General features: G+C 41.3%; 1 protein-coding gene across 4 annotated transcripts in view; it reads right to left on the bottom strand.

Annotated features, from left to right (window-relative positions):
* Positions 1 to 283: 283 nt before the first annotated feature.
* Positions 284 to 24,296, bottom strand: part of NEDD4 (NEDD4 E3 ubiquitin protein ligase) — a 149,725-nt gene continuing 125,712 nt past the window's right edge. For all 4 annotated transcript variants that reach the window (XM_083183861.1, XM_083183863.1, XM_083183860.1 and 1 more), the window contains 14 exons: positions 22,522 to 22,576; positions 22,371 to 22,429; positions 21,789 to 21,854; positions 20,739 to 20,968; positions 15,793 to 15,914; positions 13,807 to 13,877; positions 12,789 to 12,884; positions 12,645 to 12,718; positions 10,016 to 10,076; positions 8,128 to 8,187; positions 7,936 to 8,043; positions 6,334 to 6,430; positions 4,211 to 4,283; positions 284 to 4,071 (listed from right to left, as the gene is read on the bottom strand). In XM_083183861.1, coding sequence (XP_083039987.1) covers positions 3,969 to 4,071; positions 4,211 to 4,283; positions 6,334 to 6,430; positions 7,936 to 8,043; positions 8,128 to 8,187; positions 10,016 to 10,076; positions 12,645 to 12,718; positions 12,789 to 12,884; positions 13,807 to 13,877; positions 15,793 to 15,914; positions 20,739 to 20,968; positions 21,789 to 21,854; positions 22,371 to 22,429; positions 22,522 to 22,576 — 1,275 coding nt within the window. In that variant the 3' untranslated portion in view covers positions 284 to 3,968. The remainder of the gene's footprint in view (positions 4,072 to 4,210; positions 4,284 to 6,333; positions 6,431 to 7,935; positions 8,044 to 8,127; positions 8,188 to 10,015; positions 10,077 to 12,644; positions 12,719 to 12,788; positions 12,885 to 13,806; positions 13,878 to 15,792; positions 15,915 to 20,738; positions 20,969 to 21,788; positions 21,855 to 22,370; positions 22,430 to 22,521; positions 22,577 to 24,296) is intronic.

Here is a 24,296-nt window from a genome sequence, read left to right as displayed (position 1 = left end):
AAACAGATACTCACCTATTCTTTGTGATGTTTTAATCCGATAGATCAGTAAAAAGAATATGGGCCAAATTCTCTAAGCTTCAAAAGTGATAAAATGGAGAGTGATAAACAGCCAGCCAATCGGCTCCTACCTGCCATGTCACAGACTGTGTTTGAAAAATGTCTAACAGGAGCTGATTGGCTGGCTGTTTATCACTCTCCATTTTATCACTTTTGAAGCTTAGAGAATCTGGCCCTATATCATTTTCCCTGCAGGCAGGGAAAAAAAAACACAAAACTCCAAATGATAATAGAATAAATTTATTTACTGCTTCAGGATAAATACTGTGTAAGCATTTCAGGCTAAAAATGATGAAACAAATATTCCAACATTTCAAATGATACATTTCCTTCTCTACTGCAGCACATTTGTACAAAATTTCTGACTGTTACTATACAATCATTTTCATTTCATATAAATTATTATTTACATTTAACACTTTCGAGGAATAAGATGCAGCCATAAAAGACCAAATACACAATGAATGGAAAACTACAAAACCCTATCAAGACAAAATAGATTTTCTTCAATTTACAGAAAATAGTAAGGTGCTTGACCCCTTCTCTAGTGTGTGGTCTGCACTGTATTGCTGGAAATACGCTGCAGGCCCCTAGGACAGTGGCGGAGTTAAAAGCAGCAATACAATGTGTTTATGTGACGATAAGCAGCGGAGGTCAGATCAAATGGTCAACAGAGCTGTAAATGCTATGGAGCATGTAAGTTGGGTACAACAAGAAAACCAGTCACCACTTTCACCTACTTGTTAGTACAATGTCTGGGATCTCTTCCCAAAAAGTGCCAAAAATCAGAAGTAGAAGGCCGAGGGATAAATTATGTTCTCTGATGATCCCCAAGTGAGGAATATCGCCTATCAACAATGTGGTATCTGGGGACATTTCCATATGTAGCGGACTATATTTTATCGTAATGGAGTTACAGCTATGGAAATAATACACAGCGATCCCCAAGGTAACAGATCCCTTACCTCTATAGTATGATACTGCAGGAGGCCCTATGTTCAGGATTGTCAATGATCACCAACTTCCAGCGATTGTCATTTACTCGGTCTAATTTACAGTTGCATATTTATTATTGCATAGAAACATATTCGTCCCAATTCAAGTTTGCAAGTATACATCACAATATACAGTCAAAGGCAAATTGTGCCAGAGGGTATGAAGAGGTAAAGTTTCGGAGGCATTGAAAGCACTGCCAATGTGTACTCAATGAGCCATTGTTCAGCATGCAAGTCCGGTAGAGATTAGTAACATGCAGGAGGTATGCCTACATAGTACATAACTGATGGACTGCATGCCCATGACTATAATAGGTAATGGGCCAGATTCTCTAATCTTCAAAAGTGATAAAATGGAGAGTGATAAGCAGCCGGCAAATCATCTCCTACCTGCCATGTCACAGACTGTGTTTGAAAAATGTCAGGCAGGAGCTGATTGGCTGGCTGTTTATCACTCTCCATTTTATCACTTTTGAAGCTTAGAGAATCTGGCCCAATGTATGTAAGCAATGGATAGACTTTAAAAACAAATATCTGTCTGAAGGTTGAGAGATGCTTTTGAAGAAATGAAACTGGAAATTGTTCTTTGATTATCAAAGTAAAAACAACTTTTACATTTTTATGTAGGAAAATAATTTAAGTGTAGAAAAAACACATACAAGAAAGAACAAACTACAAGTATTCTCACATTATTACACTATGACTTTGGTTATTTTTGTTTTGTAACATTATTTGGTAACTAGGCTAGTGAAGGATTTAATATATATATTTATATAAAAAAAATAGAAACTAGAGTAACCGTAAACGTATAAAACTTTGTAAACATGTCTGTACTGTGTAACTGTGCAAGGTTGCAAGAAGTAATGTGTACACACTCGGGGGTAATGGAAGTGTCCAACAAAAATTAAATATTTAAAGTGACATATTTATGTCTAAAAAATAAAGAAACAACAACATCCTTAAAGAAATGAATATATAACTGATCCTTCTTAGAAATTGATCAAAGTTAAAATAAAAATGCACACAAGCAAAAGTAAAAAAAAAAAAGGTAAAAAGGAATATTAATGGTTTCCGAGGCAGCATGACTCATAAAATAAAGATGAATTAAATCAATTGTAATGGCAGGGGACTGGATTCAGAGTATCTTGTAATTAAGAACATTACACAGCCTGAAGCAGCTACAACAGTGATTGTGTTTATGCTAAAATGTGAAGATCACCTATTTTAGTTTTAAAACGGATTTAGAAGGCTTTGTTGTGTGGCATCATGTAATTGCTCATCAGAAGGCTTCGCCACAATCATTTGACCACTTAAAAATAAAAGCCAGTATTGCTAAGGAAAATCTAGTTCTTGGAATAGCCATTTACCGCACATAATGTTTAAAGCTTTAGATCAATGTAATGCTGAGGGGTAGATGTAATAGGGTGTGAGAATCTGGAGGTGCAGGAGTTTGTCAGAGAACGGACATATTTTTAAAGCAGCAATCATCATCAGGTTTGTTATGCCTGGTAAATGATTGCCACTTTAAAAATATAACTGTTCTCTGACAAACTCCTGCACCATCAACTTGAGGCCCCGATCACATTTCACTCCGAGCTGTTTTTTGCTAGGCATGTGATGTACTAAGAAATAAGTCACAAACAATAACAAAGTATAAGGGTGAGAGGTTGAAGCTTCTCCTTGGATATATCAATTGCTTTTTAGCAGTGCTTCGGGTTAAATGCTTCCTTCGCCATGTATCCAGTATTCCCAACAGAATCTCTATCTGTATCATGATATTGCTATTTTTTCAGTGAGGCAAGCCACTGGCATTACAGCATCACTACAATGGGTTGGGATCGTTTGGTCGAATGCATTATGGTCGAATGTCATTACATCGAATCCATTAGGTTGAATTGCTAAAAGGTTGACATGATTCTAGGTCGACATGGGAAAAGGTCGAAATGATTCTAGGTCGAAAGGTCATTAGTTCGACAGGTCATTAGGTCGACAAGGTCATTAGTTCGACATTGTCTAGGTCGACATTCACAAAGTCGACATGGGGTTTTTCACTGTTTTTTTACCTGAATGTCAACACAGTCGACATGGACACAGTTTAAAGTGCACTGCATCCCCTCGCATCGCTCGCTATGCGTCGGGCACGGTGCCTCGCTACGCTCGGCACACTATTTTATTCTCCCACCACGCCCTAGTGGATGGTAGGGCATAAAATACCGCCTGTCAGCACATGTCGGCTCAAAAAACAGTGAAAAACCCCATGTCGACTTTGTGAATGTCGACCTAGACAATGTCGAACTAATGACCTTGTCGACCATCTAATGGATTCGATGTAATGACATTCGACCATAATGCATTCGACCAAATGACCGCATCCCACTACAATATAGATAGGATGCAGCAACCCTTTATAGCCTATCACAGTGTCTGCAGGAAGCATCATACACACTTGTTCTTAACATGTGACTTTTCTTAGTTCACAGTCTTCGAGGAACACTCGGCATAACCTGAACAGGAAGTAGGCTATACTAACACATCCAGGGGTTAGGAAGCCACTATGACGGTATGTCAAATGGTCAGACTAATCCTTTGCATGATTACATGACTTGTGCTCTTTTCACAGTTAATACTTCAGTAGTAATAAGAACAACCAAGTTAATTGCATGTCTTAATTAAGAGGTAACCATCATACTAATGTTCCTATGTTAGGTGTTATTTTGGAGAAACATAATATCTGTGCGTGGAGTACATGCAAACTTGGCATGCGCAATTACAGAACGACATCTTTCTGGTCATCTCCTTTTAGAAATAGGAGAAATTCTGAATGAAGTTACAAAAATAGGAGACGTTCCCTGGGAAGAAGACTATTTTCAATTGTAAACGTAGCACTTCTTAACACTTTCTGCACTCCTCCTCATCAGTCCACCCCATCGAAACCTTGAGCATTTTCTATTGCTATGTGTAGCTTGTCCCATAGGTCCTCAAATGTCTCATAAGGTGGTAAGTCCAGGCGATTAAAACTGCAAAAACAAAGAGGGGAAATAAATAACCGGTTTAGATTTTAGTCCTAAAAGGACACTACATGAGCCCTACATGTGCCGCCCCCAAATCCAAAATATATTGTACAAACACAAAACAAACAAACAAAAAAAACAGTACCATGTGTGCGCTCTGGGAAGTTTTTCTGGGGAACCCCATTTTTCAACTGTAAACAACTGTGGTCCATTTGAGCCTAAAATCAAAACACATTGATCATAATTTAGCAGAGAGAGGAGCACATTACTATTCACTCCAAGTTAGGCACTGTAATCTAATGAAAGGTAACTTTGAAGCAATGTGTTGGAGGACAGAATTTTGTGGTGGCAAAATGTGAGCGCCAGGGTAGTGAAAGGGGTAAAAGAATAGATGGGCATCAGGATACTAAGAAAGGTGACCGATGCTAATGACTGCCCATATATGCCACATGCCAACAAGCTGCCTCTGCCTGAACCAATAACAGGAAAAAAAAGTCTCTGTAGCTAGTGCCTAGAACTTGCTAGGAATAGGCAGTAAGTAAGCTCCCATGATCAGTGGACCTGGAGACACCTTGCCTACGTGATTAAGAAACTGTACAGAAGAGGAGGAGTTAGATGTTATATATGTGCCAGTGAACTGCCAGGAGAAGGAATTACTGAGCTGGGGCAAATGGGGAGAATGGGTAAGATGTGAACTGCATCCTAATCTATGGCCATTGGTGACCGAGCATTTAGTTGCAGAAGAAACTCATCTGAGATAACTTCTCGGTACTTGTGTATTTTGGCGGCGCCCATCGCATCGCATACCATAAGGCATACGATCGTATGCGATGCGACGCGATATCGCGCGATATTGTACAATGCCATACAATTTTAAAATTGTATGGCATTGTATATGGCATACAATGCCATACAATGCGATGCAATGCGATTAAACATTGTATAAGCACCCTAATGGGTGCTTACAATGTTAAATGCACCCCCACGCCACCCCCCAACTATAAACGTGAACCCGAAGCGTGGCGAGCGCAGCGAGCCCGCGAGGGGCGGCGGTACACGTCCTCCGACCTTTTCATACCCCCACTATCCACGTCGGCGTGGAGTTGAGAATAGAAAGTGTGGCGAGCGCAGCGAGCCGCCGAGCCCGAAGCGTGGCGAGCCCCGCGGATACCTGTGAAGCCCGCGAGGGGACTCCGATACCTGTGAAGGTATCCGCGTCCGCTTGCCACGCTTCAGGCCCGGTGGCTCGCTGCGCACGCCACACTTTCTATTCTCAACTCCACGCCGACGTGGATAGTGGGGGTATGAAAAGGTCGGAAGACGCGTACCGCCGCCCCTCGCGGGCTCGCTGCGCTCGCCACGCTTCGGGTTCACGTTTATACTGGGGGGTGGGGGGGTGGCGTGGGGGTGCATTTAACATTGTAATCTTTCATCGTATAGGGGCCAAAAATCGCGTCGCATCGCATGCTATCGGGTGCATGGCATGCGATTCGATTCGATTAAAACATTGCATGATGGAAATCGGGGGCGCCGCTATAATACACAAGTACCAACTTCTCTGATGTGACTGGTGTCCTAGTAAGGTGGTCTTTCAGCAGGTCTGCAACATAGTGATTTAGGCATAAAGCATCAATCCAAGTTGCTCTGGTTAATACTCTGGTTCACTTTCAATATGACATGGCAGCTCTTACAATGATTTAAGTTATATTCTGAGTTGGGTAGACCCAGTTATAGAAAAAGCCTTGGGTGATATACAGTAGGGCAGTACGCCTTCCCTATGGATAGCAACGAATGCCACATATCACTCATTTTTTGTGATAAACGGCCTGATTCAGAGATGTACGCAAACCTTATTTTTAATGCAACGTTGCCATTATCAGCAGACTGCGAATGCATTTAAATCGCAACACACACGTGCTGCTATGGTCTTGTGACAGAATCCGCAGAGAGGACTTATTAGCAAAGTAGCGGCAAACAGCAGACATTTTGGGGGGCATGTTTGAGACTGCGACCCCATACGCAGCTGTAATGTTTCCGGAGTCTTCCTGCTGCCATGCTTTGGAACCCTAGGACTACTCGTATGCAGCTGATCATCAATATATGCTGCATCTTTATGTGCAGCCACTGAGATCTACAAAGCCACCAGTGGGTGTCTCCATACAAAGACAGGCAGCAGTGACATTTGCATATTTCTGTCCAATGTTCCTGGACTTGCAGCCCATCTTCCATGATCTAAGCACGTACATTGGCACAATCATAAATACCTACCGTAGAGCTCAGCAAATCCATTCATAGGTACCCGGGAGGTACCAGTGACAAACTGCAACAAGCGAATCCTCTTCTCAGCGTCCATCATTAATACAGCCTAGAGATAAAAACAAGTTGGTTCATGCCAAAGAGATTTCACTTTAACAGGCCAGAATATAAATCCACGCTCTCCTTTGTGTCAACAAAATCATTTCCCCTAACGGTCAGACTACAGTGGAATATGGTGCAGCAATAAGATGACTAATTACTGGGTTACAGGCTGCTATAAAATATGCTGCACCCAGGTCAGAACTGTGGGGTAAAGGAAACCTGGCACTAGTCAGTAATATTAATGAGAAGATCAAACAGAGGAGCGTGCGTATACCAGAGTAACCATGTGACACAGTGGGAAATTCTGACGGGGTTCCGGCCAAGTTTCTAACATTATATTTTGTAGCACAGATTGTATTATTCCCTTTGACGGTAAGGAAATACATCACCTCTCTCAAAGGGCATCAGGCTATTGTTTGTATTCTTCCTCCATTATTCATAGGACTGCATGCAGTATCTTCTTTCTCTACTGTTTATTTCCAGTAAAAGGGAACCAGCAGGACACATTTACTGTCCTTTATTGTACATGAGCGCAGTACATTTTTATGCTGATTATTTTATGATAATACAAATATTTTGGTTTCCATCCCAGCCATCTGCATACCATCAACATTCCCGACAACTATGTATCGGGTTCAGAGTAGTTGTAAGGTTTATTCAGAGGAATTTTTATGTGATCCTTGTAAAATCGATCATTAGTCATTTTTTATATAGGTGCTTTCTGTACAAGGTATAAGGGGTATTACAGTTTCCTTGCATTACAGTCACAACCTGTCCAGGATTATGAATCGTTTCTAACTAATTCCAGATATATTCCCTAAAGGAGAAATGTGGCAATCTCAGAGCCTCAACATCTCTGGTTTGCATGAGGATCAATAATTGCTGCAGTCACATACATTCCCCTCTGCATTGCGTCCAGTTCTTGTACAGTACACAGAAGAAAAGAGGTGATGTAATCTTCAGCTTTAGTTTATGGTTTACAGTAACACTTCTGATTAGCGTGCATGATTAAAAAGAAAATATACCGGGAATACAAACCAGTATTTTATTTTTTAAATTACATTTTTTTTTAATTATTTTTACACTTATTTTCGATTTGAAATGAAAAAAATATTCTAAGTGAACACCTGTGAAACTTCCTTTATCAGTAAGCTGCCAGCACATTAATTATAAATGATCACGTGATCAGTTTTGCAGGACCTTCAACAGCTAATTTACAAAGCCTTTATGATTCTAGAGGGCTGCTCTCCATAATGGTATTTGGGTTAATATTAGTGTATATACATTTAGGATTTTACAGGTATAAATCATGTGTATTCTGTTTGGAAATCTTTTTTGATGGTTACAGGATTTTTAGCATTCATGCTAAATCCACAATAATCCCCTAACACGGCGTAAAATAAGATTCTGGAAACTCATGGACTGATATTGGGACTATCACTATAATGATAATAAAAAGTCACTATCCAAAAACCAGGCATAAAACGATTATCAAAATGGAACACATCGTACCTTCCAGAACCATTGTATAACTTGGTGCCCAGCTGAGTAGCCATTTTTATACTTTGAATGCTCTCTCCAGTTGTTCACATCCACGTCTCCCAAACCGCACATAAGCAGCTTAAAAACAAAGAAAAGATTTTTTAAAACAAACCTTACACGACAGGAACAAGACCAAACACCATTACGCATTAACTACTGTACCTCCAACTCATTTTCATCAAAGATTTTGATCAAATCCTGAGGAATCATTTCAAAAAAGCCCTATGGGGTAAAGAGAAGAGATGGCACTTAGTAGCATTATAAGCATTTCATCTGCAAGCACATGGCCAGTATTCAATGTTCTTTATTAATCGCTTTTTTCGGTGAACTGGGCTTTTTTTCCAGCGAAACGGTGAATTTTTTCTAAGAGATAAAAAGATGTTGAATGCAAAACAGTGTATCTCGGCTAAAATCACGGTGAAAGCAGTTCTCCATCCTAGCATTGAATACACTCTCTGCAAATTAAAGTCAAACCCCCATTAAAATACACCATCGAATTGCAGCGAGTATGAAACTGAGAACTGGCCGGCATTCACTGTTCCCTTTCGGTGAACATTGAATACAGCGCATATCATTTTCGGAGAAAAAATTCACAGTTTCGCTGGAAAAAAAGCCCAGTTCACCTTAAAAAGATGTTGAATGCAAAACAGTGTAAGGTGAACTGGAATGTGATCTTTTAAAATAAAGTTTCTCTCTCTTTTCTTTTTTATGGTGGCAAAAAAATCAGTAATTTTATTATTTGAAGGGGCATGCTATTTGGATTCATGAAGTTGCAGCACACCAATATATATTTAATAAAAAATTTTTTTCAGATGACGTCAGCAGGGGGGCGGGGAGCCGCTCATCAATATTCACTGCGCTGGGTCCCACTCACTACATATGCACAAGTGGGACCAGCGCAGCACTCCCTGCCTGCCCTGTCTCCTCGGGGAGGCAGCTTCTGCTGCCCGTGTCCCTGCCAGCCCTCCTTCTCCCCCCTGCTGCTGTGTGCAGCTCAGGCAGGGAGGCTTCCATCTCCCTGCGGCATTCACCAGGGGGTACTAATTCGCCGTCAGGGGCAGCGAGCCCCTGACACGTTGAATGGGTGGAGAGGGAGGGCTGGCTGCGAATCCCCCAGCCCTCCGAATGCCGGTGAATGTGCAGCGAATCCTAAACAGGATTCGCTGCACAGGGTGAATAGTAGCATTGAATATTAGCCATATTGTGGAATCAAAAAGCCTTTTTAGAGTATAATTTCCCTTTGTTTAGATCAGATCATACATATTTTTGCATGTACATTAAAAACATGTTGGTATTCTAGTGGAACACTTGTTCTGAACCATAAGTTCTGTGGAAATATACGAGGCCAGCTTAAGCCAAAAGAATCCTAAACAGAAATATTCTAATAGAAAAGGAAAGAAAAACAAAAGTTTATACTATACTAATATACTATATATTTCCTTCTGATTGATCCATTAATATAATGTAGGTAACATTATGTATTTCCTGTTTAGTTTGTATAAATGAAGATCACACAGACTGAAACACATGGGCAGCGCTTACCACAACACTGCAGCAGATGCAGGCCAATTGTGGCCGGAGCTGGCGTCGCACACCCTCCCTTAAAACACCTGGGCATGACTGCGTATTTTGACACTTCCAGAAAATTACAGGTTACCACCCCCAAACGCTGACTTCCTCCCTGTCAAATTGCGATGGGAAAGTGACTACATGATATTTTCACTATTTCTGTTGCTATTGCGCTTGGGCATGCACAACCATTCGATAATTGACTGGGGATGGGGTGCCATTGCATTGATATGGAGACAACAGCAACTGTACCTCATCTCTCCACCCAGTTTTGTTTTGGACACAGCCCTATGGACTGAAAAATATAATTTTGCAAGTTCAGGTCTTCTGAAAGTGTGGCATATAGCAGCATTTTACTGCTGGACAATCTGATTCACTGCTAACTGAACTGACCAGTTAAAGTTAATTGTACAAGAAAAACTAAAAAACAAACAACACATTGACCCTAATAACAATGTTAAGTTGGCATTTATTACAATACCTCTTTAAATGCCGCCATTTGCGTCTGTATCCTGTTCACGAATCTCCACTGTATGACAAGACTGAAGGATGGGAAAAATGTATCAGAAACCAAAATCATGACTTTATTCATTGCTGTAGAGATCCTGGCAGCAGTAAATCACAATAGTAAAACCTTAAAGTTGACTTGCCAAGTGAAACTTACCAATTTGCTGATCACAGAAATAGTTAACATATTAAAAAAAATGAGTGATGCCTTTATGTTGCCAGCATGGAACACAGTTAAAAACTGCATTATAACAAGAATGTAATTATAAAATATAGTTCCCTATAATAATGAAACATGCACATTTGCTGTTATTTTAACCTTTAGGTGCTGCACTCAGGATTCCTACCGGTCTCCAATATCCAGCGTGCGTACAAAAAGGGCGGTATTCAATGCCACCGGCGAGGGGGTTTGTGCAGTGAGGATGGCTTGTTTCGGGGAGGATCACCAAAATCAAGCCATCCTCGCCATTCAACCCTTTCGCTGTATTCAATGGTCCAGGGAAATCCAATTTCCCTAAATGGCAAAGTTCGCCACAAATGCAGCGAGTTGAATACTGACGGCGAGCTATCGGCACTGCTCCCCGATATAGCTCACGTTAAGGGCATTCAATATACCCCAAAGAGGTCACTTGCCAGTCTTTTCAAATATTCAATAAAAGGCACATTTATTCCATCATCGCTGCCACATCATTGGACAACGTTTAAGCTCAGTGCATGAGCCTTTGTCAAGACATGTAGCCAGCCTTCAGAACACAGTCCAGGTCAATGCTGTGTTCTGAAGGCTGGCTACATGTCTTGACAAATGCTCTAATGCACTGAGCCAAAATGTTGACCAGTGATGTGGCAGCGCTAATGGAACAAAACAAAGTGTTTTTTTGATTATTTGTCAAGTCTGGCGTGTGACCTCTTTATGTACCTACACTGGATATGTAAATATGGTGGCAGTAAAACAAAGTGGACGTAAGAACGTTTTCATGTGTGACGGTCCACTGACCAGTCTTCCTGTTTATCTCCACTCCTTTTATCACAACATATTCTCACTAATATAACCCATGAGTAGACCAGTCAGGGCCTCTTATCTTATAAGATCGCAAATTATTCTGACTCAATGAATGGGTCACTACTGTATCAATAGCAATATCTTGTGATATTTCCACTTAAATGTTGTCAAATGCCTGAACCTAAGTGCATATTATATTGAAGGGAAACTACATATGTGGAACAATTTACAACATTCCGATAATTTGGTTGACTTCTTGCTTTTACTATGATATCTCAGTGGGGCTTAGATAGGGGGCAGGTACTAATTCTCCAGGCTGCTGGAAGGGTCCGGATTCTATGCCCAACACCAGAGTTTACCTATATACTCTGGCACCATTTTCCCAGTGTTATCTTTTGGAAGATGGCAGCTGCACATTGAAAGCAAACACGCTGGAACAGTGCCAGTCTTTGCTCATCTTCCCCAAAATATCAGTGGGAAGATGGCGCCAGCCAGGGAGGGGAGACCTGCTATTGAAGAGAATTTGCGGGACTTGAAATATAATATGAAATATAGCAGAATAGTATTGTATATCAAGAAAAGAATGCTATGAGCATAAATGCTTAATAGTGCACATAATCTCCTGCTTTCATACCCAGCTTTACTTATAAGCACTGTACAAACTGGGTGACGCATGCTGCTGCCGCTATCAGCAATTGCATACACAGTGGTGGATGCCATGCTGGGCAGGGGAGCGGAGGTGGTTGTCCTCCATGCCCTGCTGTGGTGGTTCCCGTGTGCCGGGTGCGCCAGATGGGAAACGCTGCCCTGGTGCTGCAGAGTGCTGGCGGCTCCTCCCTGCTGGGCTGCACAATGGGGTTGATGTCCTGCTGGCGACTTGTAGACCAGGGAGTTCCGTCCCCGTGAGATAGAGCCATGATCCCACCCCCCGACCTGGCCACAGAGTACAGAGGAGCGTGACCTGAGGGGGAGCGCTGCGTGACCAACGGAGCAGGGTGCAGGAGCTGGCTATCCAGACGCTGGAGCCTGGAGGTAGGGACACGGGGAGTAGCAGCCAGCCCCACAACCCCACAGCCCAGATCCTACCTGGGCAGGGCAGCGCAGTGAAGGGAATAGTCGCAATGGGGGCAGGGTTCCCTGCAGTGTATGATCAGTGGAGGGGGCCCTGCAGCTACTAGTTCCCATCCGCTGCAGGGACCCCGCCACTGATCTAACATACGTTGTGAAACAAAAAAAAAAACGGGTCTGAAACGGGCAGGACCCTGCTTTTTTACCGTTTCCAAAAACCGTTTTGTTTTTTTGGAAACGGTAAAATCACTCTGCCCCTTTCAGACCGCACATATTACCGTTTTAAAACGGTTAAAAATCAGCAAAATACTGTTTTTAAAGTGCGGTCTGAAAGGGGCAATAGATGTCTGAGAACACATCTGAAGAAGAAATGTAACAGTAACAATGTAAGGAAAACTAAATATAATTATTTGCTGCATAGATCAGGGTGTACATTATGCAGTAGATCAATACAATTTTAGCAGACTCACATATTAATACAGTACAGAGGACTGTTGTCACCCGGGAAAGAACTGAGAATCATCTATATACTTACTGTATATACTCATTCTTGTTCTTGTTGGTTACTACAATGTCTGTCCCACCAGGTTTAAGGTCATGTTGATGAGTCTTGAAAAATTAAACAAAAACAGTTACACACATTGCCAGGGCATTGAGCCAGTCACCCAATATCCAATACCTGTCCAAAAAGTTCCTCATCCACGGTAAATCGGATGTCTAGTTCTGTGGGATCATTCTCTAGTATCCACTGGAGAGAATTGTAATATTCATTGTCCTATGGGATAATAAATATTTACAGTAAATTTTATAAAATGTAACCAACAATTTACTGCCAAACATTAATGCACATAGTGCTTATCTCCCTTTACAGATTTATTACCAGCAGAGCTGTGTGACCTAGCTATGACCTAGGCTTCTGATTGGTCCAGTTGTAAGCTAGGCTATCACAGTTCCTTTCCGCCAGGGACCATAAAACTGCCCCCCACGAAGACAGTACATCAGTTTATTAAACTCTTTAAAGTAGGGAAAACTCACATAAGGGACATTAAACCGCACATAAAAATCTGAGCGCGCATCCCATCGCATTGGAACGTATGCTGCTATCGTGGTTGTGTATGGGCACCTTAAGATGGGATTTCTCCCATGGCTGGTGCTATATTACCCTATCACTTTACCAGGATTTATACAGCTGCCCTATAGTTGATTTAGAACTGCCCACGTGAGACCACTTACAGAATTTTTTTTCCCCAGGGCCATTTTAGGTTCTCCAGCTGCCCCTGGCTGCTGACATCTTCACACATAACAACCCCTATGTATAAAACCACACTTCCTGGCTGAAAGCAATCAAACATTTCCCTATCAAAGGAATCGAAAAACTAAAAATGCTGTTAGGCACAGAATACAGAAGCCCATCTATCTGTGTTGTTTCCATCATCATCATAACATGTCAATGGATTGATTGCCAAAATCTAGTTCTGTTTACTCAAAAAGTAGCCATCACTAACCTAAGTACAATATGTTATCACACAAATGAGCACTCAGAAAAATTACTATTGATAAATAGGATGTATGCAAAGGTGGTTATCTAATTTCACTTATAGCAGATATATGCAAAGGAGATAATGTGATTACATGTTCTGCATTCAATGCAGAAGATAATATGAAGAACATACATTACAATAATCAAGACAGCCTACCACAGATTCCATGTCATTCAGTGTTATTGCCTTTTGAAGCATCATTTTATAAAAGGGCCGGATGAAAAACCCTGTAAGGAAAGTGAGAAGAAAAAGCATTAGCGGCTATGCTCTGGTGTGACTTCTGTACACAGTGTGCAATACAATAGGCACAAATTCTTTTTTTTCTCCGCAGTCCCATACAGCTTATGTACGCTGCACTTATTTCACCAGCTGTCCCAATAACCAAGTTTTGCACACAGTTACCTATATAAAAGCTTTTTAATAAATGCTTCACACATATGTCAAAATTAAATGCATTAAAAGCAAAATGGTCTTTGAATTAACAGCCCTATTCAAAGAGCCACAAGTGGTGCAATACGCCATTGCCATGGTGGTTAAATGCCACCTGTGGCAAATCAACTCATGCACATCTCTCTCTGAACTCTAGGCTATATGTACACTGCCAGATAACATTCTGCGAGTTCAGGGCTTACCTACTCAGACAATGGGGTTGATCCAATTAACTGCGATGGGTGTGAGGTGCCATTTGAACATCATTAAACGCCAACACATGTTCTCTCACCCTTCGCAGACTGGTTTCAGACAGAATTTGCTGAAAATTGCTCACTACTGTATGGGGCTGCAAGCACTTTTCTGCGAAGTCTGGCCGCAGTGAAATGCTGCCACTACTGTGATTATTCGAATTGGCAAATTAATCGCATTTAATAGGATCAAACCCAATGACTGTACAGGAAATGCATGAAACGCAGCAAGACAAAAAACAATGCCATTTTTGGATTCTTCATGCAGGACTCATGCAGGGGGGTACAAAAAATGGGTGCAAGGTGTGGAATGTGGGCTGCCTGGACCACGAGTGTATGGCACACACACTGGTAACCGAACCTCACAGTCATACAGTATATGCTTGTTGAACACCCAATTCATCCCATTCAGCCACAAGGGCATTTGTGAGGCCAGACTCGCTAGGTGATTAGGCCAGGCTTGCAGATGTGTTCTGGCTCATCCAAAAAATATTACAATAGAAGCATGTTCTTCTGTAGAATGTTACTGTACGCTGTAGCATTAAGACAAGCCTGCACGGAAAGTAAACCATAAAAATTACATTTCTCTACCATGCCAGTACCCATTTGGGCACCAGGCATTCACCAAACACAGGGTTGTATGTCAAACTGCCAAGATGGTGGAGCATGATTGGTCACTCCAGAGAAAGCCTTTCCATTACATCAAAGCCTAAGGGTAGTGTGCTTTACACCTATCCAGCGGATGCTTTCTGTGGCTTTCTATCAATGCGATCCAATCTATAAAGTTTCCAGCAAACAAGTCTTGTTCTAACGTTGCTTCCAAAGGCAGTTTGGGACTTTGTAGTAAGTATCCTAGTGCTCCCAGAGGTCTACACTTTGCAACAATAAACCTTACAGTGCACTCCTCATGGTAAGAGTGCTCACGCTAGTATGGCAGAAAGTGACGATTAGACATGCTGGGAATGTGACAAACAGATTACATGGCTGTGAATGCTTGATTGTATTCACCAGTAAAAATTGGTGAGGTTGAAGTAAGCATCATAACATTTTTGACCATGTACTGTATGTTGTCCCAGCTACCGCAATGTGTTTTTTGTGTTAACCCTTTGAGTTCCAAGAGAATTTGTAAAAATAGGTGTGAAATTGGCCAAGCACACTTTTTTAATTATCACCATGACCTGTAATGTTGAACTTATATAGGAAATGTAATCTTTTTGACAACACATTTTTTATTTGACTTCATATAACAAATGTGAGCGCCGCTGGCATTTTTAGTGGATATTTTGAACATCTCTCACAGAGACGCTGGCACTCAAAGGGTTAATAAACCTGGAGAAAGTAGATATATCTTTCTTAACAAAATTATGCAGAACATCTTGGAGCTTAAGAGAGGAATACAATGTTCACATTTAAAAAAAAAAAAACGTGTGGTTATGGAAAGTTAAATCCAACATAAACCAACCATCTAGAAGCTTTCCATGGTAGACTGCCATCCCAGCCACACGGCCAATAAACTTAAAATAAGAAAGGTGATCTTCATTGCAAAGGCCAGAATTCGGGTTGATCTGTAAAGTATAATTATCACTGTAAAGAAAAGAAGATCCTGTGTTAGTACTCATTACATAAAAAAATAATAATAAATTATATATATGTCACTTGCACCTTGAAACGTCGGTTTCTGCATTTGAAATAAATCTATATATATCTATCTTATTTTTTTTAAGAACATACATAAATTCCTTAACCAAATGTTAAATATAAACTGTAAAAGATAAAAATACTTTTATTTTACATGGAAGATGCATGTGACTTTAGGACTTACATTTCTATGGTTTATGCAATAACAATATCTCAGAATTCCTTGTGGTGGGATTTGTACTATTGAACAAAATTGCAGGGTATTAATGTTACTTCTTTCAAAACAATTTTAACTAGTTTGCAAACAATATAGTGATATTATATTAGGGGATGGGTCAAAGCCAAAGAATACAAATGTGTGCTTTTATTACCCAAGGTGTGTCCTGGATAATCACTTTCTTCATTAAAATTGGTTGGCCACATCTGGCAATGTACATGATGCTGGTGCCACCAACCAACCAACCAACCAACCAACCAACCCCCTTGTTCCTCTGCAGATGTTGTGGCCATAAAGAGTGAAGTGTCTCAGAATGTATGATCACAACATAAGCTGGTTTCAGGCTGTCAGATAAAATGTAATTTTATCTGAAAACCTATGCCCGACATTAGGATGTGATGTGTGCTTGCAGGGATGCAAATACATCTTTCATACATGTAATTACAAAATACAGTTTTTACTGTTTTCATTCATTCATTCAAGCTGATAAAATGTTTGAACCTGCTATACAACCTTGTACAGAGCTTTTTATTTAAATAAATACCCTACTGAATGTGGTTTTCACTATCAAAGCAATTGTTCATTTTCTTGTGATTATGACCTGGTTGGAGGTTTGTAAATGTAATGTGCACCTAACACAAACTTGGAATACAAATAATTGGTACAGAGATGGACACATCTTGAGAGGATTCTTACTGCTATTATCTGTAAATACACTAGTTTTGCATTTTAGAGCTTTTTATGAGCATCTGCCACCCATGGAGGAGACTGAAAACAGACTGATTATGTATACAGACGTTTCACCAACGTTGGTGCTTTGGAGCACATAGCGTGCTATGTTCTCTGTGTTCTAAGGCCTCTTTTCTAATAATGTAAAGCATCTGTCTAGTTTTTTCTCTACATAGAGATCAGTAATTTCTGTGCAAATATTCATCTCCCTATGTGCACCTGTTAAATGGAATGAACATGACATAAACAGCACATGGCCTCATATGGTTCCTCTCAGTGGGGTACAACCTCCTTTGTGTAGAATTTCCAAGTGCAGTGACCCACAGCGATGCCCATCAGAGGGGCAATAGTGGTTATCCAGACAGATATCACGGTGCATAATGTGCGGGTTCATGGCAAAGATATTTGATAGCATTAATGTACTTCCTAATGAAAAGGGTTTTACTTAGGAACATAGTTTGACAGCAGATTAGAAGCACCGAGTCTATCCAGCTACCATTGAATGCTAGTAATTACAAAATTAAATAATAAAACAAGAAAAAGTTTTTATTAAAGTATTTTAAGTATCAAACATTTAATCCTTCAGGTTTATGTTTTTCCCATGACATATGCAATGAATAGGTCAAGTCAATAAGCCATGATCCTGCACTTACGGTAGCCACTCGTGTATTTTTGGTTACAGTCCCATAGGCCTAGGTGGGTTGCAGCTGCCTAGGTTTCCACACCATTACAATGGCCTCACTTAACTGAATTGAACCCTTAAGCCCCCGAACACACTGTGTGATATATTAAAATATATTGCTAATTTTAGCCCTTCTGAGTGGTATAGCTCATTATATATACCTCCAGCGTTGGCCGGTGCATGCTCTTGTGGGTTGTTAATAAGGGCCATGGGCAGAATGCAGCATGGCCCCGTCCTCCCATGCCTTCACTCACATTAGCAAGTATGTATGCCATTGCCGATGACGACACCCTGCGGCTACCAATATCAGCGCCAGCAGGGACCGCATAGTGTGTACGGGACCTTTACTGTTCATCTTTAAAAAAATTATGGTACTTGTGTATTATCTGGGCGCCCGATTTTTTCATCTTATGTCATTGTACAACCAAAAATCGGCCACATCGCATCGCATGTGATTGGACCCGATTTTTAATTGTACAGGCACCCAGATGCCTGATTCCTATGTTAAATGCCCCCCAGACCCGATTTTTGATTGTACACTCACCATGATGGGTAATGACTATGTCAAATGCCCCCCCCCATTGTTAAGGCAACCCCACGATCAACGTCAACCCGAAGCGTGGTGAGCACAGCAAGCCCGCGAGGGGCGGCGGTACGCGTCCTTCGACATTTCCATACCCCCACTATTCATGTCGGCGAGAAGTTGATTATATATAGTGTGGAGAGCACAGCGAGCCACTGAGCCCGAAGCATGGCGAGTGCAGCGAGCCCCGCGAGGGGACGCGCATTACTTCACATGTATTCCGCGTCCGCTCGCCACACTATATAAAATCAACTCCACGCCGACATGGACAGTGGGGGTATGAAAAGGTCAGAGGACGCATACTGCTGCGCTCGCCACGCTTTGGGTTTGTGTTTATCGTGGCGTTAACAATGGTGGGGCATTTTACCTAATAATTAACCATCATGGTGGGTATACAATTAAAAATCGGGTCTGGGGGGCCATTTAACATTGGGTACAATCTAAAAATCGGGTCGGTCGCATTGCATGCCATTGTAATGGCATGCGATGCGACCAATTTTTACATTGTACAAGGAACGTCTAAAAAGCCCGAAAATCGGGTCCCATCGCATGCCTTAACTAGTGGCATGTGATGAAAAAAATCGGGCGCCCATATATTACACAAGTACCAAAATTATTGTTTATATAATACTAACAAAGATTTCTTAATTTTTTAAAAAGAGAACAACTAAAGAGATTAAGAGAAGAATGGCCAGCATTTCTGGAAATAAAAGCTGCAGCAGCTAATGAACTGGTGCCCTGGGAAAGGCAGACATACATTTAGGTGTTTAAATAATAAACGCTAGCTTGCAAAAGCTGTATATTTATAAAGGACAAGGCTTTTCAAGGCAAAACGAACAGCGTGTTCTGCTCTCATAAACATTGCTCTTTCCAATTTCTGGCTTAAGCATACCAAGAAGCAGCAACCTCTGCAAGCCACAACATAGCAAATAAAACCGTGAGACCGTGATCTCCATTTATCAATGATATAATATGTTTGGATGTAAATGAGGGAACATGTATGTAGAACATGTTAGGTGAGCATTGGGGCATGTGTGCAAAATACATGCTATAATGGAGAGTGTGTGTGTATGATGAGGTGGAGCGGTTTGAAAATCAGCTGGGAAAGGATCTCTTTTGAGGAAGTAAAGATGCGACTCTTGTGGGGCACATGGCTATTTTTGAGGTGGATTAACTTGTGTAAAAAGGGGGTGGTTTCTTGAAAGGTCCCAGCAGCCGTGCACAGTTATCTCCGTACATACTGACTGATACACTGGGGGTTATTCTGGTTGATTCGCACCTCCACTGTACAATACAAACACATTCTCACTTATTTTTGCTCTCAATTTCTCACCCTCCTGGCCAACATTACAAGGTCACCGTTCATACAGTCCACCAAGAGCCTTTGGAATCTGGCCGGCCATTATGCAAAAGATAACAGGTATCCTTGTGTATAAATGCCTAATTCCTATAGATTGTAAACTTGCGAGCAGGGCCTTCCAAGCATTTTGACCGCCTGTAACCAACCTGTTTGTCGGATCACTGTTTGCAATTGTAAAGTGCAACAGAATTTGTTGATTTCAATGTACAATCTGTCGGTGGTATTAAAAATATTGTAATGTATGGGAGCATATGAGAATCTAACATTTTTTCCAGGTTTTTTTTAGCAAATGGTTGCTGGTGATGTGCTCTCATCGATACCATTGAAGGAGCCAGTGGTGATTGACAGCTTGGCAGGCGCATGTATATGTACCCACTGAATTGCGACATCAGTCATTAAGGATCGGGCAGTGTGTATTGATGTCCCAAACTGGGCAGGAATTTATATACACATGGAGCATCTCCCATCATAGCTGTTCCTGGCCATAGAATTGCCATCCACCAGCAGCCACCACCCGCCAGAAGGAGGAGCTTGCGCACCCTGTTCCGACGGAGCACTCAGTCACCCTCTGCAGCTCCCCCCAATCCTTGCCCGTCTCCCTGAAGTGGAGACAGGCAGGGAAAGCGCTCCCCACTGCTCTGTTGACAGGGATGTGACTATTAATTTAATATGTGATACTTCAATATAATTGTGTGCCACCGTGTCTGTATGCAAAGCACACATTTCGGAAGCAGATTCAGTATCTTATCAACTGTGCAATCCGCAGTTTCTCCTGTTGTATCGCGTTGAGACCAAGTTGTATTTTCTGCAAATATGGTGTCCGATGCAAGCAGAGTCTTACGGGACCTAGTGGGGGCTGCTTGGTGTGATGCCTCTGTACTTTGCAAATAACCATTTTTTGCAATTATTTTATGTAAAGCAATATGACGACAAAATCAACCAGTGTTCCTTCTAGTGGCAAGTTCCTTGGGTGGGTGAAGTAGCTTTTACATGAACACTGTTTACAATGCAATCCCTGAGTGATTAGTGTGGTGTCAGCAGATTTAAATGCACCAGATAAATTGCAGTATGCAAATACAATAAATGTCAGAGGCACATACTGCAAAACATGATACTGCTTTTGAAGGCAGCCTTATTTTCATGACTTTGCAAAAAATGTTCTACTACCAATTCTTTTTAAATCTACTGAATATACTTACGCTGCAGAATACTCAAAGAGGCCATAATAAGGGTTAAACATTTCTTTAGAAATCAAAAAGAACCATTCTCTGGCAACTCCCCCGTAATCCAAGCCTTTCTCGCTGTCAAATTCAATCCAGAGACGTGCTTTCAGCAACTCTGGCCTCTTTACGGATATTATCTTTCTGTAAGAGTCTTCAAAAATGGCTGTGCGGCGCAACTTCATTTCAAACCTGTTTGGGATATCAAGCTAAGAAAGCAAACAAAGGAAAAAAAAACTCTTTAAAATATGATTTTAGTTGGCATAACCACTAGACTATTCAAATAATCATTATAAATGTAAATCAGGAAACACACCGAAGAATAAATGGGCAATTTCAGCCCCTTTTCTAAGCAATCAGACTAGATCACTTAGAGCGTTCTATGCTCCTTTTCTGTGTGTATGCCCTGCAGCGATGCTGATCTGCGGTCCCACACATTGGTATCGCCGACTGAGAAAGTGCTTGTACTGGCTTTCCCAAGATCGCGGGGCTTTGCCTATTATCAAAATGAATGCTCAGCGCAGTGTGCTGAGAGGGTGTCCCGCTACATGCTGAGCGTTCATGCAGCAGCACATCACTCAGCCAGTAAAGCTGGGTCACCCCATGTGTACAGGGCTTAATATCAAGTGATCATCTATTGTGGACACATTACTGGGCCTATTTTTCATTTAATTTGTACTGCTGATTCTCAATGATTATAAGAAGTATCCAAGGCGTGTTAATAAGTTACAGTAGGAGAGATCTGTGGTAATTAAGACATCGGGTAACATTACCATTCCCATAGAACTCTATGGGAACTGCTATGAGTCCAATTCAGTTTAGCCCCTATAGTGAATGCCACGGTTGCCTACAGGTACCTCTTTTGCCATAGAGAGCTCTTGGGACACAGGATGAACAAAACTGTAAGGACTCCACTGATGAAGACCCTTTCCATTCCTGGTGGCACATTGAGCTGACCTCACAAGAAGCAGAACCCTTCATATACACAGAGAGGATATACTTCTAGATAACAGTTTAGTGCACAGTTACCTGCTTCTTTAACTTTTTACGGAAGTACTCATATTTTCTTTTGTAATCCCGGGAATAAGGCACGGCCTTTAAAAGAAATGAAAATACAATTCAAAATAGCTAATATACATATACATTAGAAAACTGCTTCACTATTCATTTAAAGAAATATCATGGACTCTTCAATTGAGTGAACCTTTGCCAGAAAGGACTTGGTCTACATTGGTGTTACAGATAGTAGCATCCCAAATTGGGACTGTAAATATATTTAAAGACCAATGATATTTATATTTGATTCTATATTACACTAGTGACATTAGCATAACCTTACTACAAATACTAGAAAATGAAATTAAAAGCAAAGACTATTCACATCATTAGAACAAAACTGCAATTATTAACACCCAGAAATGTTTTATATAGTTGCACTTATGAGTATAAAGGTTGTATGATCCCCAGTAAATGTGGTTTTACATAATGCCTCAGCTTTACCACTGCTATAGTTTTGCTAACTTGACTTAAGTGTAAACCACATACAAACTGCACTAAAGAACTAGTTACTGTGAATACTTCTATCTGCCATTCAAACTATTAGAAACGTACTGGTCCTGTTATTGCGACAGTCAGTAAGCGTGGATCCTCCCACTGAGTTCTTTTTGTGTCTAAAACAAATATAAAAAATATTAAACTACCTCTATTTTAACATAAATGTACATTTCAATGTATTTATGTAAATAAAAACAGTCTGCCTTACTGTGGTCAATGTAGAACACCCTGCCATCACTGTGGGTTCGCTCTTCCCAGCCAGGCTGCAAGTGAGAAAAGTATTAGGATACACAACATAAACTTACAACAAGTACTCTCAGGAAATTCAAACTTACTTTTTTGTAAAAAAAAAAACACATATGGGGAGATGCATTAATGTGCTAACATAAATCTATCCTACAATTTACATTACACATAATACGTGATCACCATGTGGTTCTTTATCACTTGCCTTCTTTTCGTGTGACATTTTTCCCTAAAATGGTTATTTGCAAAGCCATGCAACTTGGAACACAAGCAGCTTATGCTGATTAAAATGATGCAGGATGCCTATATTCTGTCTGCGAATGTAGCTGTGTCAGCATATAAATGTAATGCAGCATTTTGTACACATATAGAGCCACAATCACACATGGAATAAAGGCTATGGAAAAAGTCACACAAAAGATGCCTTGGGCCAGAGCCATAACTAGGGTAGCAGTGACATTGCCTGGTTGACAGCGCATATGCTTTGTGGATAGAGAATCCCCGTGTTGACCTATTGTCTCCTTTCATGCACGGCAGCCCCACCATCACCGCCGCTAGCTACAGTGCAGAGTGCAGTCAAGTACGTTCTGGCTCCTTCTGTTACATTACACAGCTAACCAGGCAACACTGCAGCTGCTCGCAGGCTATGCCCCCTTTGTCCGCAGTGCATCCTAAAGACTGGCAGGACAGAAAGGCATCTTGAAGCTCTACTCTCACTACCTGACTGCTTCCCTGCTCCAAAACTGCATCTCCTCTCCTTTCAAGGCTGCTGCTGGACAAAACCAATTAAGTAGCAACATAGTTGCTCTGGGAGAGGAGGAGAAAAGATTGGGGGGAATTGAGGGACAGGGAGAAACAACAATGATAAAGAAGGGGAATGAGGTGAAGTGGCTTTGCTTGGCATAAGGTGTATAAGGCACGCTATCTGGCAAAATATGTGTAAGGGGCGTGAAGGGTATAAGGGGCTCCCTTATGTTGTAACAGTCATAAGCAGCTTTACTACGGTGTGGTTTAATGTGACTAATGAATACTACTGTATGGTGTAATGTGAATTGGTACTATTCTCTAGCCCAGCAGTTCTCAAACTGTGAGTCCTGACCCCAAAGTGGGTCCCGACCTTCTAAGCATGGGGTCTCGACTCCATGTTGCTGACCATCAGGCTGATGACTTCTCTAATCTCAGTCAGTGATTCAAGGAGTCTGAAAAATCTGTTATTTTGTCTGGTATTTTTGACTCCCCACATCATTTTGTGACTCCACAATGCTGCCATGCACCTGCTGCCTACACTGGGGTCCTGTAATTATATATTTTTTTGTCTGATTGGGTCCCAGAGCAAAATAGTTTGAGGTCCCCTGCTCTAGCCACACCCCCTTTTGCCATCTGACGTCAATGCACATTGTCTCTATTTGACACTGGGAGGTGGGCACTGATAAGTCTAGTTATGGCACTGCCGAGCATCACCAAGTTGCATGGCATGGCACTAGAAATGGGTTTAATGTGCAAGGAGGCTTGCATGTGTACACATCTGTAAATGACATGTGGGGTAGGTACCTAGGGGGCATACGGAGGAATTTTGGAGCAAGTTAGGGGCAGGTTTAGTTAATTCTAACAATTAAGGGCATTATGCATTCATTTGAAGGCCGGGGGGGGGGGGGGGGGGGGCAGCATACCTTTGAAGGAGGGACCTACATGTGTCTTAAAATATCATCTGAATGTTGCAAACTGCACTTGTTTTTA

Source organism: Crinia signifera, chromosome 4 (assembly GCF_055691185.1).
Source record: "Crinia signifera chromosome 4, ASM5569118v1, whole genome shotgun sequence".
Classification (NCBI taxonomy): domain Eukaryota; kingdom Metazoa; phylum Chordata; class Amphibia; order Anura; family Myobatrachidae; genus Crinia; species Crinia signifera.
The sequence above is the reverse complement of the archived record's forward strand: the minus strand, read 5'-3'. Positions and strand labels throughout refer to the sequence as shown.